Source organism: Protomyctophum parallelum (assembly GCF_964188405.1).
Source record: "Protomyctophum parallelum genome assembly, chromosome: 5".
Classification (NCBI taxonomy): Eukaryota; Metazoa; Chordata; class Actinopteri; order Myctophiformes; family Myctophidae; genus Protomyctophum; species Protomyctophum parallelum.
The window spans coordinates 14685465-14703605 of NC_139702.1; the positions used below are offsets into that span (position 1 = coordinate 14685465).

The 18141-nt window shown below is 45.3% G+C and overlaps 1 protein-coding gene across 1 annotated transcript in view; it reads left to right on the top strand.

The window, feature by feature from the left end:
* Positions 1 to 14269, top strand: part of unc93b1 (unc-93 homolog B1, TLR signaling regulator) — a gene marked incomplete at its 3' end in the record, with an annotated part of 24655 nt that extends 10386 nt beyond the window's left edge. Inside the window, exons 8-14 of the mRNA XM_083764319.1 lie at positions 1690 to 1783; positions 3088 to 3212; positions 5009 to 5191; positions 6998 to 7271; positions 9098 to 9222; positions 10412 to 10534; positions 14156 to 14269. Of these exons, the coding sequence (XP_083620445.1) occupies positions 1690 to 1783; positions 3088 to 3212; positions 5009 to 5191; positions 6998 to 7271; positions 9098 to 9222; positions 10412 to 10534; positions 14156 to 14269 (1038 nt within the window). The remainder of the gene's footprint in view (positions 1 to 1689; positions 1784 to 3087; positions 3213 to 5008; positions 5192 to 6997; positions 7272 to 9097; positions 9223 to 10411; positions 10535 to 14155) is intronic.
* Positions 14270 to 18141: the final 3872 nt, after the last annotated feature.

Consider the following 18141-nt stretch of genomic DNA (forward strand, 5'->3'; position numbering starts at 1 on the left):
CAGTGCATTTGAGTAATCACGTTAGTACAATTCAACAATAAAATACTTTATAGTCGATTATAATTCAGTGATTCAATAAGTAGTAAAGGCATTAACATGGAAACCCAAACAGGCATAAAGCAAATTGAACCAAAAAAACAAAAAAAAAACAGAAGTAATTAAGCCCAAAGTAAATAATAAATGAAGACCCAAAACAAAATCCTATACCTTGCTCTGGCTATCGAGGGGCTAACAAGCGGTTTTAGGTGCGTGCCTGTGTGGTGACAGGGCGTTTCAAAATAAAAGGTAAACCAAACGTACCAGAAGTGTCAAAATAAATATATCCCAAATAAATCAACTTCAAACAAAAATAATTGAAGTTAAAACCAGCAAGTGTCCCCGACACTTACAATAGCCTATGCTGCATATACAGTATATGGCCCAGGGGTAGGCAACCTTAGGCTAGCCTGGTTAATAAACCAGACTAATATCGCACGGACCGCAGGATATTAGTCTGGGGAGGCTCAGCTTGGATTTCATTTCCAGGGGGGCGGGTTGAAACATTTTCTCTTTGACGCAATTGGTCAGAGCTACTGTCAGTCAAAGGTCTCAAGCATTGAAAGACACTTTACCAAAGCCCGCCCATATTGCATACCGTGTCCCGATTCGCCGCCCCATTTCTCTGGTGTAGGAAATGGGCGTACAATTGAGCCTGTCCAGACCGTAATCCGCCGGCAGGCAATTTAACGGCTGATTCGGTCTGGTTTATTAACCAGGCTAACCTTAGGCACCGCACCAGTGCCAACATTGGCACAAAGGAGGGTGCTCACTGGCACACTGGCTAGTGTGTGAGAGAGTATCTTTGGTTTTAAATAAACTATTAAAAAAAATGCAGTCAAATAAATCCCTCACATTTGTGTGTAAATTACACCCTGCATTCTACATTCATTAAAACGGAACTCTTGTTATTGCCCTGACTCTAATGATCATTATAACAACGTGAAAGAAATATTTTAAAAAGAAGGAAAAACTTTATATTTGTGGACAAGTAAAATATATGTTGGAATTATTCACGTGGTGTCATTAAAATTAATTAATGTTGATATGGCACAATGACGATCTAGAAAATAAAAACATGGCACTTCATTAAAAAAAGGTTGCAGACCCCCTGGTATATCATGCCATATTCAGGTATAATCTGGTCTCAGGTCTCAATGGGTAGTTAATAAATCCTTAGATAATTAGTTGTATAAAAGTATAAATGCAGATATTTTGCATATTAGCAGATGTAAACAGGTAGACAAGTAATGACTTTACTTCAAATTGAAATGTTTTACTTTCAAATGTTTTGTTGGGGATCCTTATTGCATTGTTTATTAATTACAGTAGAATGAATATAGATAGATAGATAGATAGATAGATAGATAGATAGATAGATAGATAGATAGATAGATAGATAGATAGATAGATAGATAGATAGATAGATAGATAGATAGATAGATAGATAGATAGATAGACTGAGACATCGAGCGTGCGTCCACAACTGGTTGTGGCCCCCATCAAGTGACCTTTTGACCAATGTGGCCCTCGCCCCCAAGTTGAGTTGGACACCCCTGATCTAAAGCATACTACAGTACATACAGTAAGTACATGAGATGATCTCTGCCTCTCTTCTTCTTCTTCTTCTTCTTCTTCTTCTTCCTCGTTCAGCTGAGTTTCGTGTTTGCGGAGTTCCCCATGCGTCTCTTCCTCCAGGACTACCTTCACGACTACAACCACACGCTGTACCTGGTCAAGAGCTGTGGTAAGACGTGTCCATTTCTGTACCTGGTCAAGAGCTGTGGTAAGACGTGTCCATTTCTGTACCTGGTCAAGAGCTGTGGTAAGACGTGTCCATTTCTGTACCTGGTCAAGAGCTGTGGTAAGACGTGTCCATTTCTGTACCTGGTCAAGAGCTGTGGTAAGACGTGTCCATTTCTGTTCCTGGTCAAGAGCTGTGGTAAGACGTGTCCATTTCTGTACCTGGTCAAGAGCTGTGGTAAGACGTGTCCATTTCTGTTCCTGGTCAAGAGCTGTGGTAAGACGTGTCCATTTCTGTACCTGGTCAAGAAAGACATGCAAAGGGGGCACGGTGGCACAGTCGGTAGTGCTGTCGCCTCACAGCTAGAAGGTCCTGGGTTCGATTCCCGCTCGGGACGCTGTGGGTGCTGGCGGCGTGTTTCCTCCTCCGCGTCATCATTGCCCATACCCGAAGGCGGGGCTGGCGAAAGGGCCTTTCTGTGTGGAGTTTGCATGTTCTCCCCGTGTCCCCTAGGGTAGGTACCCTCACATGTTCTCCCCGTGTCCCCTAGGGTAGGACCCTCACATGTTCTCCCCGTGTCCCCTAGGGTAGGTACCCTCACAAAAAACATGCAGTAATCCTGGTCACTAAACTGCCTCCCCCTGGCCAGCCGGGGCGCCTGATGGAGGGGAAAGGAACTGGTTGGAATAACGTGTTCCTTCCACGCGCTACGTCCAACCAGGGAAACTCCCCCCTGTCAGGTGTAAAGGAGCAACTTGGACACTCAGGCATGAAGGAAGCATGAGTTGGTGGAGGGTGTGTAGAGCCCAGGATCACATTAGATGATTGACACAGGGGTGAAAAATGGGTTACAAAATCGTGGGATAAAAAATATATTAAAAAAAAAGAAAAATCCCCTCACTGTATATTTTTTTTTTTTACGTCCTTTATGATGAATTCCTGTTCTGTTCTTTGGCTACATAGTAAGTGTCTATTTGTCTATTGTCTATTTGTCTATTTGTCTATCTTGTAAACAAGTGTCACATTTTTTGTCTTTTAAATTAAAACTATTCAAGAGACTAGGACTAAAACTAAACACTGTCAAAACACTGGTGGTATAAGTACAGCAACCCACTGGTGACACCTAGTGGCGACTGAAGGAATACAACTGAGGGGGAAACGCTTAACCATTTAGGACAAAATAATGTCTTCTAAATAATTACAGTTTTCTGAAAAACTTTCTATGTCAGTGGTTCTCAAACATTTCTATGTCAAGGACCCCCAAAAATTATATGTAATTGGCCTCTCCTCTCCTCCCTCCCCCCCAGGTGCCACGGTGACCGGGGTGATCCCTGGGTTCAACGTCACCGTGCTGACCAGGCTGCCTCGCTCAATGCTTCTCATCAAGGTGGAGAGCATCCTGATGGGCTTCGCCTACCTGTCCATGATCATTGTAAGTGATCAGCCTGGATCTGTACCATGTAGCAGATCTGTACCATGTGGATCTGTACCATGTAGCAGATCTGTACCATGTGGCCCCGAGCTGCGTTGTCTTGTGAAGCGTCGTCTGTTATAGGGATGCACCGAAAAGGAAATTCTTGGCCGAATATCCGAATATGATTAAAACTGTTTAGTAGCCAAAAACGTCAAGACGTCTAATTTACATCTTTGTAATGGATGCGTCAAGACGTCTCCCCCTTTGGATTTTTTTTTTTTGTATTATATATATTTTTTCATCATTTCATTTTTTCAGAAAATTCCTCTAATCTGGTACAGGTACAGGTGATGACATGCAAATTACATGCATAATAGAATTACAAATTCTTTCTTTCTTTATAATGGGAGAATTGGCACTTTGGAGAGTTTGGGAGCCTAAACTGGTGACCACCAGGTGGCGCTGAAAGAGTTGTAATATTATATATTTATTTTCCTACCATTTCATTGTACCTTAAAGCTACCTGATTCATGGCAAAATAAATGGTTATGGCGAAACTTAAATAATAATCACTATTATGCGTCAATAAAACATTTAATCAGCTCTTTTGAATGCATTAATTGCATTCACTATTCGGTGATATATTTTCTGCCTATTCGGGCCCGAAGCCGAATAGGCCGAAATGCATTTAAAAATGTCTGCCGAAATATTTTCTGATCAGGTGTAAACGACATGGATTTTGGAAAAACAAATCAGTTCAACGTGAAATGCTGCGCATTTCTTTCACCGTAGGGTCTGGAGGAGAGGGCAGTTGTTTTACAGACGGGTAAAAGGGCAGGGGCTGAAGCCCCCTTTGATGTCTAATATGTGCGCACGTCCCTGTTCTCTGTCCAATAGTTCCTGTTCTCTGTCCAATAGTTCCTGTTCTCTGTCCAATAGTTCCTACTCTTGTGCGGTGCTGCTTACCGGCCCTGTTCTCTGTCCAATAGTTCCTGTTCTCTGTCCAATAGTTCCTGTTCTCTGTCCAATAGTTCCCGTTCCTGTGCGGCGCTGCTTACCGTCCCTGTTCTCTGCATGTCCAATAGTTCCTGTTCTCTGTCCAATAGTCCCTGTTCTCTGTCCAATAGTTCCCGTTCCTGTGCGGCGCTGCTTACCGTCCCTGTTCTCTGCATGTCCAATAGTTCCTGTTCTCTGTCCATTAGTCCCTGTTCTCTGTCCAATAGTTCCTGTTCTCTGTCCAATAGTTCCTATTCTTGTGCGGCGCTGCTTACCGTCCCTGTTCTCTGTCCAATAGTTCCTGTTCTCTGTCCAATAGTTCCTGTTCTCTGTCCAATAGTTCCTGTTCTCTGTCCAATAGTCCCTGTTCTCTGTCCAATAGTTCCTGTTCTCTGTCCAATAGTCCCTGTTCTCTGTCCAATAGTTCCTGTTCTCTGTCCAATAGTTCCTGTTCTCTGTCCAATAGTCCCTGTTCTCTGTCCAATAGTTCCTGTTCTCTGTCCAATAGTCCCTGTTCTCTGTCCAATAGTTCCTGTTCTCTGTCCAATAGTTCCTGTTCTCTGTCCAATAGTCCCTGTTCTCTGTCCAATAGTTCCTGTTCTCTGTCCAATAGTTCCTGTTCTCTGTCCAATAGTCCCTGTTCTCTGTCCAATAGTTCCTGTTCTCTGTCCAATAGTTCCTATTCTTGTGCGGCGCTGCTTACCGTCCCTGTTCTCTGTCCAATAGTTCCTGTTCTCTGTCCAATAGTTCCTGTTCCTGTGCGGCGCTGCTTACCGTCCCTGTTCTCTGTCCAATAGTTCCTGTTCTCTGTCCAATAGTTCCTGTTCCTGTGCGGCGCTGCTTACCGGCCGACAGAAGAGATCGACCTGCGCAGCATCGGCTGGGGGAACATCTTCCAGCTGCCGTTCAAACATCTCAGAGATTACCGCCTGCGTCTGCTCTGCCCGTTCTTTGTGTACAGCGGCTTCGAGATGATCTTCGCCATCACCGGACTCTTCCTGGTATGAACCTACCGTATCATGGGTTGGGCTAACTGTCGGCCCGGGGGGCCACATGCGGCACCCACACCTTCACTTAACCCATTCTGACCTGAGATCAGATTTTTAAAAATGTCGTCTACATCCGGACAGTTTTCTGAAAAAGCTATGTTTCTATGTCAGTCGTTCTTTGATTTTTCAAAAATAGCAGATCTACAAGCTCGTAGCGCGCCACTTAGGGTTGGGTGACGATACGAATACATCGTCAATCGCGAATATACGAATCCAATCGCCGAATATTTTTATTAGGCGATTTCTCGGGACGATTTAGCCCAATTAACCTGTAAAGTGTGAGCAACATGTGAATCAATTTGACCCAGCAAAGTAGTAACAGCGGCCGGGTGGAAATCACCTCCTCCCGTTATAATTGTATGCTCCCACAGTCCCCGCACTCAGCAGCATCGGGCACCGGGGCACGGCACTTACGGCAGCCGCCAGCCAGAGTAAAGGCTGGGAGCCAGGGAGCTGAGGGAGGCTGTAGCCTACATGTTGTTTAGGCTCCGGAGTCCAGACCCATGCAGTTTAATAATATACAGTCACAACAGAATGCACACTGCTGTCTCGTGTCTCATCACAATCCCAATACCTCACCCGTGAAGTCGGGGGGGGGAAATAAAAAAACTGTCTACTAGTGTTAGTGTATAGCCTCGGGGATCATTTGTTAGCTTAGCGCTTAGTTTAGCGCTTAGCTTAGCGTGTAGCCCCTACTCGTGCTGCAACCCACTGATTGAACTTCATATCCGCCTGTAATCTACGTTATTTTTATTCACAACGTGAACGAACCCCGACAACAGCGCTGCAAAAATAGACAGATCTACAAGACGCGATGCCTTGAGAGCTTGTAGATCAGCAGCAGCCCGGCCGCAGCAGCTTGTGGGCTCCGCTGCTCGCCTGCTCCGCTCCGAGCCTCCGACGGACCGGTGCGGGAAGGCAAGGGAGCAAGTTACCCTGGCTGCGCTGCAGAAACAGACTGATCTACAAGCTCTCAACGCCTAGCGAACGGAGCTGCAAAAACAGGCAGGACGCGGCGCCTTGAGAGCTTGTAGATCTGGCTTTTTGGCGACCTGCAGTGAGCTGTTCTCACTTTACTTTTATGACACGAATACATCGTTAATCGGCGAATATTTGTCAGACGATGGGCGGTTGAAAAAAATTGGCATATCGCCCAACCTTAGCGCCACTCGGTGGCGCGCTATGAGCTTGTAGATCTGCTATTTTTCAATAGCTAAAGCATAGCATAATGCTAACACCAAAAGGGATTCCCACCCAAAATGGGTTAATGCAGCCCTGATATAGTATTGATATTGATATAGTGTAGTATTGATTTCAGCTGTTACAATTCCAAACCCGCTTTAATTACTTCAAGACTAGTATTAAATGACTAGTAGGCCTACTTGACTATAGAATTAAAATGTTATTGTCTTCATAAAGTTAACATAACTATAACTAAATGCATTTGAAATTCAATAACAAGGTTACTTTTCAGGATTCCAATAAAAAAAATAGCAAAAAAATGATTCACGTTTTCAATTCAAATAAATAGCAAAAATAGCCGATCTACAAGCTCAAAACGTGTCACACTGCAGTGCGTTTTGAGCTTGTAGATCGGCTATTTTTGCTACGACAGGAATATGCAATGTGGCCCCGGAACGCAATTTAGTAACACAGACAAGGCTTTGAATTCCTTCGAGGTGGAAAGCCTGGAAAGTGACGTGAGGTTTTACACCGTATCGGGTTACATTGTTGTTGATCTTTCTGTTTCCTCCTCAGTCCTATGGCGTGTGTGCGCTGGGCCTGGAGAAGCTGTGGCTGCTGGTCCTGACGTACGGCCTGTCTGCATCCGTGTTCTCCAGCCTGTCTCTGTCCCTGCTGCGCCTGCCGCGCTGCGTGGGCCTGCTAGGGGGCGCCGCTGTGCACCTGGTGCTGCTGGTGGTGCTGCTGTGGTGGTCCCCGAGCCCGCGCACGCCCCAGCTCCTGGGCCCCCTGCTGGTGCTCTCCGTGCTCTGGGGACTCGGCACCGCCCTGAACAAGACCGGCCTCAGCAGTGAGTGTGTTTATTTATTCTCTCGTTTGATGGAAATGCGCTAGGACAGTCCTATAGCAATCCATCGGTTGGATTAGCTATAGTCTCGTGCAGAAAACAGGCAACTATTCCACAATCTCCGAATAGTCTGGGACTACAGCTCCCATGAGCTGAGTAACGGTCTGAGACTACAGCCCCCATGAGCTGAGTAACGGTCTGAGACTACAGCCCCCATGAGCTGAGTAACGGTCTGAGACTACATCCCCCATGAGCTGAGTAATGGTCTGGGACTACAGCCCCCATGAGCTGAGTAACGGTCTGAGACTACATCCCCCATGAGCTGAGTAACGGTCTGGGACTACAGCCCCCATGAGCTGAGTAACGGTCTGGGACTACAGCCCCCATGAGCTGAGTAACGGTCTGGGACTACAGCCCCCATGAGCTGAGTAAAGGTCTGGGACTACAGCCCCCATGAGCTGAGTAATGGTCTGGGACTACAGCCCCCATGAGCTGAGTAACGGTCTGGGACTACAGCCCCCATGAGCTGAGTAATGGTCTGGGACTACAGCCCCCATGAGCTGAGTAACGGTCTGGGACTACAGCCCCCATGAGCTGAGTAATGGTCTGGGACTACAGCCCCCATGAGCTGAGTAATGGTCTGGGACTACAGCCCCCATGAGCTGAGTAATGGTCTGAGACTACAGCCCCCATGAGCTGAGTAACGGTCTGGGACTACAGCCCCCATGAGCTGAGTAACGGTCTGGGACTACAGCCCCCATGAGCTGAGTAACGGTCTGGGACTACAGCCCCCATGAGCTGAGTAAGGGCCGATTCATACTCCTATTTTAGAGCCGAATAAAAGTCGGTTCGGCGCTGTAGAGCCTACAATTTGACGTCATTTGAGGTTCGGGGGGGGGGCGGGTACCGGCCTAAAGTCGGCTCTTCGGTGCTACTGAAAATTTCTGACGAGCCGAAAGAGTAACGGAAGCGGACATTTCCTTTCACGAAAAAATATTTTTTATTTTATTGCGACGCGTTGTGAGCTTGTAGATCAGCTATTTTCTGCACGTGTAAAAATCAGTTATTATGACGGCTACAAGGCCCGCCATTTTAGTCGACTAAATCTATAGGTGATTTACAGGTGATTTAGTACTGGAGAAAAGGAGAAAAAAAAGGTTATTTTTTTAATTTTTTTTTTTTTCCCAATTTTGTAGGCCTCAAGATCAGGTAGATTATAGTTATAGTCACCAATGTACACAGTTTTTTCCTTTTCCTTGTTTTTAAGTGGTGCAACCACTTCTACATCCAGCTTACAATGTTTGTTTGTGTGTGTGTACCCCTGTGTGAGCAGGAGTGGTGTGCGCATGCGTGAAATTGGAAAGAGAGACATATGTGACATGGCTGCCACCTGCTGGACGCAAATCCAACTACTGACTGTCTAGGTTCATTCATATCTATAATAAAGCTAATCTGACGAGCAGAGAGAGAGAGAGAGAGAGAGAGAGAGAGGAGTTGCACCACTTGGTTCACACAGGTGTGATTTTTTTTACATAATAGGTAGTTAAACAACTAGTCGACTAGTCGACTAGTAAACTAGGCAACTAGTCAACTAGTAAAAATGACTAGAAGTGAATGCCACAAGCACACGCACACGCACACAAACACACACACGCACACACACACACACACACACACACACACACACACACACACACACACACACACACACACACGCACACACACACACACACACACACACACACACACACACACGCACACAAACACACGCACACACACACACACACACACACTTCTATCTAAAAACCTGTGCACCGTGTGCTGTTCAGTCCTGTTAGGCATGCTGTACGAGGATAAGGAGCGTCTGGACTTCGTCTACACCATCTACCACTGGTGGCAGGCCATCGCCATCTTCATAGTCTACCTCTGGTCCGGGCCCTACATGCCCATGAGGGTGCGTGTGCGTGTGTGCGTGCGTGCGTGTGCGCGCGTGCATGTGCGTGTGTGAGTGTGCGTGTGTGTGTGTGTGTGTGTGTGCGACCCTTAGAGTATATACAGTATGAATAGAGACGGCACCCGGAGGAAACCCTGAGGTGAAATGGACATATAGTGGCCGAATTTGGTATTGCAGCGCTGGCCCAAACAAATGAACGCGCTGGTCCGTTGACTCTCATTGCGCACGTTCATGATGACACGTGAACGCTATGTTTCAAACGTGACCGAGCGCAATGATAGTCAACGGCCATGCAGCGCGTTCACGATTTGGCCAAATTCTTCCCAGAATGCACTCTGTTCCTACCCCGGAAGGAGGAGTGAAATCGACTCATGCGCTTTTGAGTAACTTAATGCAAGTGGATGGGAGGAGAAATCCGGTGCCGTCTCTATTCATATACTGTATACTCTAAGGTGCGACCGTACGTGTTTACACACTTCTATGTCCCCATAATTATAGTGCAATTTGATAAATAGACATTTTGTGTGTGTGCTTACAATGTGTCTGAGAAGATTGATTGATTGATTGATTGATTGATTTAAAGTTGTATTCACAGTTTACAGACTGCAGGGTATGAATGAATGAATGAATTTTATTTATATAGCACCTTTCCAAACATAAAGTTACAAAGTGCTTTACAGGTTAAAAACAACAATCAAAAACAACATCAAGAATATCAGAAATAACAAAGCATAGAATCATAACAATCAAGGAACACTAAATAAATATATACGTACATATACATATATGTACATACACATATAAGTCAAACTGAAATTAAGGGTACAGTTCAATCGAAAGTACAGGTCAATACTAAAACTGCTACGAGGATAAAACCAGGAAAAGACTATAGTTTACATCATGGTCCTCCATTTTCAATTCATCAGAACATTTAAAGACGCACAGATATACACTTCTGTGAGGAAAAAAAGGAAATCGTCATATACCGTATTATACCGGAAGTTTAAAAAAAGGGGGAAAACGTGTACAGTATGGAACAATAGAGGGGGGTGGGGTTGAATTAGGAGTCTGGGGATTCACATTTCTTAATGGCTGTTGGTAGGGCGTTTTTTTAAGTGGCATATAGGAGCGAAATAAATTTGCTCTCGTGTCATTGGCTCTTTTGCACTCTTTGCACCCGCCTCCTTAGGCCAAGCTCTCCATCCTATTGGTCACTCTGTTGCTGGCCTGCTACTGCTATTGGGTGATGGAACGTCGCCTGGCCAGGAAGCAGCCATTCAGGCTGCCTCGTATCCCCCGCCCACGGCACAAGGTAACCAATCACAATCTCAGACAAACTAAACAATGACAAAAACCTCTGCTGGAAAACGGATTGTATTTGGTTTTTTTGCGCAGTAAATACGGTGCAGAAGAAAGCTGTTTCCTGCAGACCTTTTTTGCCCCGGTGTCACACACACCATACCTAAAATCTCTTGGCACCGTGCCAATTAAGACAAGCGAAAGAAAACAAAAGTGGAGTGAAATATAATATTTAATATTATACTACAGGCAATGTGTTGAAATAAACTCTCAAGCTGCTGTGCTCAAAATAGCCATGACTGCACACCTAGACGTTAATAGAAGAACTTCTCTTCTATTTTGAGGGCAAAAAGCCCAAAGCGTGCGCTGGAGATTCTCCCCTGGGCCAGCACCGGGCCAAAGCGCTGGAGAATCTCCCCTCGGCCAGTACCGGGCCAAAGCGCTGGAGAATCTCCCCTCGGCCAGTACCGGGCCAAAGCGCTGGAGAATCTCCCCTCGGCCAGTACCGGGCCAAAGCTGGAGATTCTCCCCTGGGCCAGTACCGGGCCAAAGCGCTGGAGAATCTCCCCTCGGCCAGTACCGGGCCAAAGCTGGAGATTCTCCCCTGGGCCAGTACCGGGCCAAAGCGCTGGAGAATCTCCCCTCGGCCAGTACCGGGCCAAAGCTGGAGATTCTCCCCTGGGCCAGTACCGGGCCAAAGCGCTGGAGATTCTCCCCTGGGCCAGCACCGGGCCAAAGCGCTGGAGAATCTCCCCTCGGCCAGTACCGGGCCAAAGCTGGAGATTCTCCCCTGGGCCAGCACCGGGCCAAAGCGCTGGAGATTCTCCCCTGGGCCAGCACCGGGCCAAAGCGCTGGAGAATCTCCCCTCGGCCAGTACCGGGCCAAAGCTGGAGATTCTCCCCTGGGCCAGCACCGGGCCAAAGCTTTTTTTCTGCAGGAAACACTGCAAAGTTCTCCTTTCTGTTTAATCTTGTAACTTATTTTGTCCACATGTGCAAAAAAGGAAAAAGGAAAGGGAATATGTTCTCGTCCTCGAGGGACGGGAATATCTTGTACTGCTTCACCCAGTAGATGGCTGCTCGAATGAGCTGATAAGAGAGGTCAAGGGCTCCATTTTCCGTCACCGCTAAACCCCTTATCCCTAAACTTCTTTGCCTTTTTTTTTACTATTTTGCAAAACATTTTTGAATAGTTAAAATGGCCAGTCTACAAGCTCACAACTTGTCAATGTAGATTGGCTATTTGAACTATTCAAAAATGTTTTTCAAAATAGTAAAAAAATCTCACCCGTGTGAACCGAGTGGTGCAACTCCCCTCTCTCTCTCCCCCTCCTCTCTCTCCCCCTCCTCTCTCTCCCCCTCCTCTCTCTCTCCCTCCTCTCTCTCTCTCTCTCTCTCTCTCTCTCTCTCTCTCTGTTTCTGGCACAACAGCGCCCCTACTGGTACTCATACTGGTGCTCATTAACGTCACATAGGTGAACCACACATAGGTGAACACGGACATTGCTGTTCCTTGGAGTGGTTGCACCACTCAAAAAGGCAAAGACGTTTAGGGATAAGGGGTTTAAGCGGTGACGAAAATGGAGCCCATAGTGTCTTGCTCAGGAAAACTATAAATGGCGGAAATATCATCACATCTACAAGTTCTACACACTTTACTTGTAGGTCGGCAATTTCCACTTTTACTTTTCTTTGTATAAATCTTTTTAGTAGCCATGCACATTACATGCATAATAGAATTACAAATTCTTTCTTTCTTTATAATGGGAGAATTGGCACTCAGAGCCTAAACTGGTGACCACCAGGTGGCGCTAAGACCTAAATATACAAAAGAATAGAAACAAATGCCCAGGGAAGACCTTGTTTACAAAGCCTATAAAAGCCAAACAGAAATGTATTTTTGAGGGGCTGATAGTCCATCCTATGTCCAGCTGTTAGTGTGTGTGTAACCCACATTTTGTCCTATAACACAAACATTAAATGCCGTTGACAATGAATGGACACGTTTGAGTGTTTGTGTAAACACAGACATTGCGTAAGAACGAAGAGCGAAGGTGAGGATGCAAACTGTGATTGGCCCGGCATGAGATGATGTCATGATGATGCACGATGATAAGAGCGCCCCCCCACTTCACACGGGTGTGATTTATTTTTTAAATTAACATTTCATTTTATTTCGCACATAGTGTCACAATACAGTACAAATCATAATAGATAACAATTCATTTGTCTTTCCTAATTAATTTGTCTATCATACCTATCTGATACACCCATGACGAAAAGGAGCAGGAAGGAGAATAAATTATTATAAATACCTGCCCCCTTTTCACACAAAAGTTAGTTTTTACTTTAATTATTGGCTCATACACATCTAAAAAAAAAACAAAAAAAAAACAGAAACAAAATAAAACAACAAAAAACAAAAGAGTAAAACAAAACAATCAAGAAGTTGAGCAATGACACGTGCAATAAATGATTGCTAACCTATTCGTCGGCTTCATATTGCCTAAATATTAGATTCTTGTCATTAATTTTAAATTGGCAAATATTTGTACAACCCTTTAAATTGTCATCCAGATAATTCCACGTTCGGATTCCTGTTATCGAAGGACACAAACAGGTCTTTGAGTGGTCTTTGAGTGGTCCGTGCAAATGTATGTTTAAAATCAAATTTCCTCCTACTATCCCCACTTTCTGAACTGGGTTCGAATAGCTGTTGTAAATATAGTGGTTTTGTGGTGGTCATGTACGTAACATGTTCCAAGGTTCAAGGCCTAAAGAAAAACAACTATTAGTGTGACGATGATGAATCGTCACGGACACGGTAACGTTTGGGGGCCGTGCTGACGGACAGCCCTGGTCATCATTTGGTAACATTTGGCGGGCCGTGCTGACGGACAGCCCTGGTCATCATTTGGTAACGTTTAGCGGGCCGTGCTGACGGACAGCCCTGGTCATCATTTGGTAACGTTTGGCGGGCCGTGCTGACGGACAGCCCTGGTCATCATTTGGTAACGTTTGGCGTCCGTGCTGACGGACAGCCCTGCTCATCATTTGGTAACGTTTAGCGGGCCGTGCTGACGGACAGCCCTGCTCATCATTTGGTAACGTTTGGCGTCCGTGCTGACGGACAGCCCTGCTCATCATTTGGTAACGTTTGGCGGCCGTGCTGACGGACAGCCCTGGTCATCATTTGGTAACGTTTGGCGTCCGTGCTAACGGACAGCCCTGGTCATCATTTGGTAACGTTTAGCGGGCCGTGCTGACGGACAGCCCTGGTCATCATTTGGTAACGTTTAGCGGGCCGTGCTGACGGACAGCCCTGGTCATCATTTGGTAACGTTTAGCGGGCCGTGCTGACGGACAGCCCTGGTCATCATTTGGTAACGTTTGGCGTCCGTGCTGACGGACAGCCCTGGTCATCATTTGGTAACGTTTAGCGGGCCGTGCTGACGGACAGCCCTGGTCATCATTTGGTAACGTTTGGCGGCCGTGCTGACGGACAGCCCTGGTCATCATTTGGTAACGTTTGGCGTCCGTGCTGACGGACAGCCCTGCTCATCATTTGGTAACATTTGGCGGCCGTACTGACGGACAGCCCTGGTCATCATTTTGATTTGTTTCCCTTACAAAGATCAAAGGCTACCGCTACCTGGAAGAGGACGACTCTGACGAGTCCGACTCCGAAGACGAGGACAGCTCCTCCACGGACGAGGACGAAGAGGAGGACAGGGAGTACGAGGTATAGTGTTCGTTCCTCGACTAAAACTGCCAGGGCTCAACTTTAACTTTTTGAGGCACCTTAATTTCCCATTCACTTCAGACACAAATCTCCCTTGTCCGGAGCACGAGCACACAGCTACATTTTAAATCAACTAACTGTAAGTTGGTTTTGGTGATTTGGATTTTGGTTTGAATATTAGATGAATATTCTCAGTTTAACAAGTTAATACTATAGCCCTATAATGTTATGTCTGTGATCTTACATACATTTCATGTATTACAAATACACAGGCATAGATCAGTCCTATTCATAATAATGTCACTATTGACAGAATGACACTATTTTGTTGGCTTAGAAAACATGAAACCAACGGACCAAGTACAATTTTATTACGCTTGTCCGGAAAGATTTATTAGTCGTCCCGGACAACAGGACAAGCCTTAAAGGGATAGTTCCGATTTTTTTAACTTAAGTTGTATGAAATACTTGCCATTAATATAGTGGTTGCAACTGTATTAATTGATTGCCAGAGTCCCGTGGTGGGAGTTCTGCTCTGGTTTTGGTGAAATATCAAGTAGTTCCGGTCATTTTGTGGGGGGCACTGGGGCCATGCAGTAAAAGTAAATTAATCCACAAAACGAACGTAATTTGTATTGTTGACCAGACCTACTTCTAAAATATTAGCGCGACTTTTGTTCAACTTTGACCCCTCCATCACATGGAACTATTTTTTGGGCGTAGTGATATGGACACAAATATGTGATAGAGGGGTAAAAAAGAACGAAAGTTGCACTAATATTTTAGAAATAGGTCAACAATACAAATGACGTTCGTTTTGTGGATTAATTTACTTTTACTGCGTGGCCCCAGTGCCCCCCACAAAATGACCGGAACTACTTAATATTTCACCAAAACCAGAGCAGAACTCCCACCACGGGACTCGGACAATCAATTAATACAGTTGCAACCTCTATATTAATGGCAAGTATTTCATACAACTTAAGTAAAAAAATCTGAACTATCCCTTTAATGTCAAGGCCATGACTATACATCGACTACCCTTTTTCACAGAGGAAAACAAAATATAAACGAAGGCATGATGATTAAAACTATGACTAAATGTGACAAATTTTGACTGAGGGGCTGCCATTGGATTTTTTAAAATTTTCGTCATATGAAAGCAGAGAATCATAGCTTCAAATTGACATATTGGTTGTTTGACCCACCAGTTTTGGAGATATGGCTTATAGAGTAATGTCTTGCAGAAAACAGCAAGTTGAGAAAACAGGCTTGAAAGGTTCACTTCTGTGGACTCTAACATTACACATATAGCTACATGTTTAATCATTTATTTCATATTTACATGTCGATTTCAGCTCTGACACTTATTTCAGACATGCTCTATTATGTGACGAGTCTGCCTGTGCTATTAACTCATTTTGGAAGAAAGAAAAAAAAGTTTTTCTTTTCTTTTTTGGGCGATGGCAGGCTCTCAGTCAAATCTGGTCACAAATATATTGACAATTTTGGCAACAGATCATGGACTAGTGGACAAGAGTTCCAGTAGAACTAAAAGACGAGTCATTTTACGCTTGGTTGCATGCTGAAAATAGCCGATCTACAAGCTTGTAGATCGGCTATTTTCAGCAAGTGTAAAATCAGCCATTACGATGCCATCAAGGGCACGCCGAAATACATTTTAATCGACTAAAATCTTGTGACATTTGGTCGACTAAAACTTGACTAACACTAAAACATTCAGCCAGGTGACCAAAATGTGACTAAAACTAAATGAAAACTATTCAAAACTAAAATCTAAATGTGCTTTGTCAAATAACAAACACTAGCGCGAGGGAGGAAGGAGGAGGAGGAGGAGGAGGAGGAGGCGACGGCAGCCGCGGTGGGAGGACGAGAGAGACGCGGCCAACGGACAGGATTCGCCCCCTCCGGACGGCGAAGGGTCCAGCCAGACTTCTGATGATTCGCCCAGAGCCCCCAGAAGGGGCGGCGGTGGGGGTGGGGGGTGGGCTAGGGGTGGTGGTGGTCGTCGGAGACGTCAGAAACAGGGGGACACCCGCTGGCATGAGGAGAGGGAGGGGGAGAGAGAAGAGGAAGGAGGAAGAGGAGAAGATGCAGTAGTAGTCTAGTTGCCAGCCCATAGAGCCCCGTTGTGAACCCTGCAGACATGTGGAGTACTAGGGCTGTCAAAAAGAATCTGCTTGTTTGTTTTGCTACAAAATTGATTGAGGAAATATATACTTCTATTATGCAAGATAATTGTATTTTTTGCACAGGAGAGGGAGAAATGAGATTGATGCATCTCGAAATAATAAAAAAAAAGTTTTATTTTATTTTACCATCTAATATTTTGTGATGATTTCTTTTTGATTGCCATTTTGAAGTTATGGTTTAATAATGTATAGACCTTTGAGAGAGTGTCATATCTTTATTTCCTAAAATGTCCAATCAAATTACTGAATTAAAATGATACATATTTTTACAGAAATTAAACCAGATATACTGATGGTTCAAGGGATTCCGTATAAGTTCTAATACCAAGAGGTACGTAACTGTAAGTGTATTGTGCTCAGATAATGCTGCTCTGGGGGCACGGTGGCACAGTTGGTAGTGCTGTCGCCTCACAGCTAGAAGGTCCTGGGTTCGATTCCCGCTCGGGGCGCTGTGGGTGCTGGCGGCGTGTTTCCTCCTCCGCGTCATCAGTGCCCATACCCGAAGGCGGGGTTGGCGAAAGGGCCTTTCTGTGTGGAGTTTGCATGTTCTCCCCTTGTCCCCTAGGGTAGATACCCTCACAAAAACATGCAGTAATCCTGGTCACTAAACTACCTCCCCCTGGCCAGCCGGGGCGCCTGATGGAGGGGAAAGGAACTGGTTGGAATAACGTGTAACTTGGACACTCAAGCATGAGTTAAGTCCGTTGCTCTCCCCAGGTTGGCGGAGGGTGTGTAGAGCCCAGGATCACATTAGATGATTGACACAGGGGTGAAAAATGGGTTACAAAATCGTGGGATAAAAGATATATATTAAAAAAATATAATGCTGCTCTGAAGTCTCTGAACATGTGTGAGAGCTATAGGACCAATGTAGCAAGGGAAATCCATACCATTTGTTATTTCAATTTCAAAGTAAACAAGTTTATACAGAGTGGGATCCGTTCACAATTCAGGTCCGCTATTTGTCAGGATTTGAACTCGGGACCAAAATCAAGTCAAAGACCTACTATTGTCACACGTTACCGCAGTGAAATGTGTTCTCTTTCTGATGTCTTGTGCCACACTCGGGAAATTGGGAATTATTTGTAGTTGATCTGACCCCCCCAAATCCAACCCTTGACTGAGTGCCAAGCAGGGAGGCATTGGGTCTCATTTGTACATTCTTCGTAATGACCCGGACTGGGATCGAACCCCAACCTCCCAGTTTCAGGGCAGACACTCGATCGAACCCCAACCTCCCAGTTTCAGGGCAGACACTAACAACAAATCCACTGTCTGCTGCATTGACCTTTGGATCATGCAGATGGCATTAACACCGAGAGCTGTTGTACTTGGCTGTGCATCACAAAGCCAAATTAATTGTTAACTAAATCAAACATCTCCACAATCAACAGCATATTTTGATGTGTATTTTGTTTGTACCGGCGTTGTTTGTTCTGAGTTAAAGGAGAAAGAGAATTGGGATGAATCAGGCCGAATATGCATGGTGACTCAGGCTCACTGTCACCAGCTGTCTAAAAACCCGGAAGAGACACCGGCAGACAGCTTCTTTTGGCCGTGCATGGAAGTTCAGGTGTGCCCTGGCTGTGTGACTGTGATCTGAAGTTCAGGCTGACTGTGATCTGAAGTTCAGGCTGACTGTGATCTGAAGTTCAGGCTGACTGT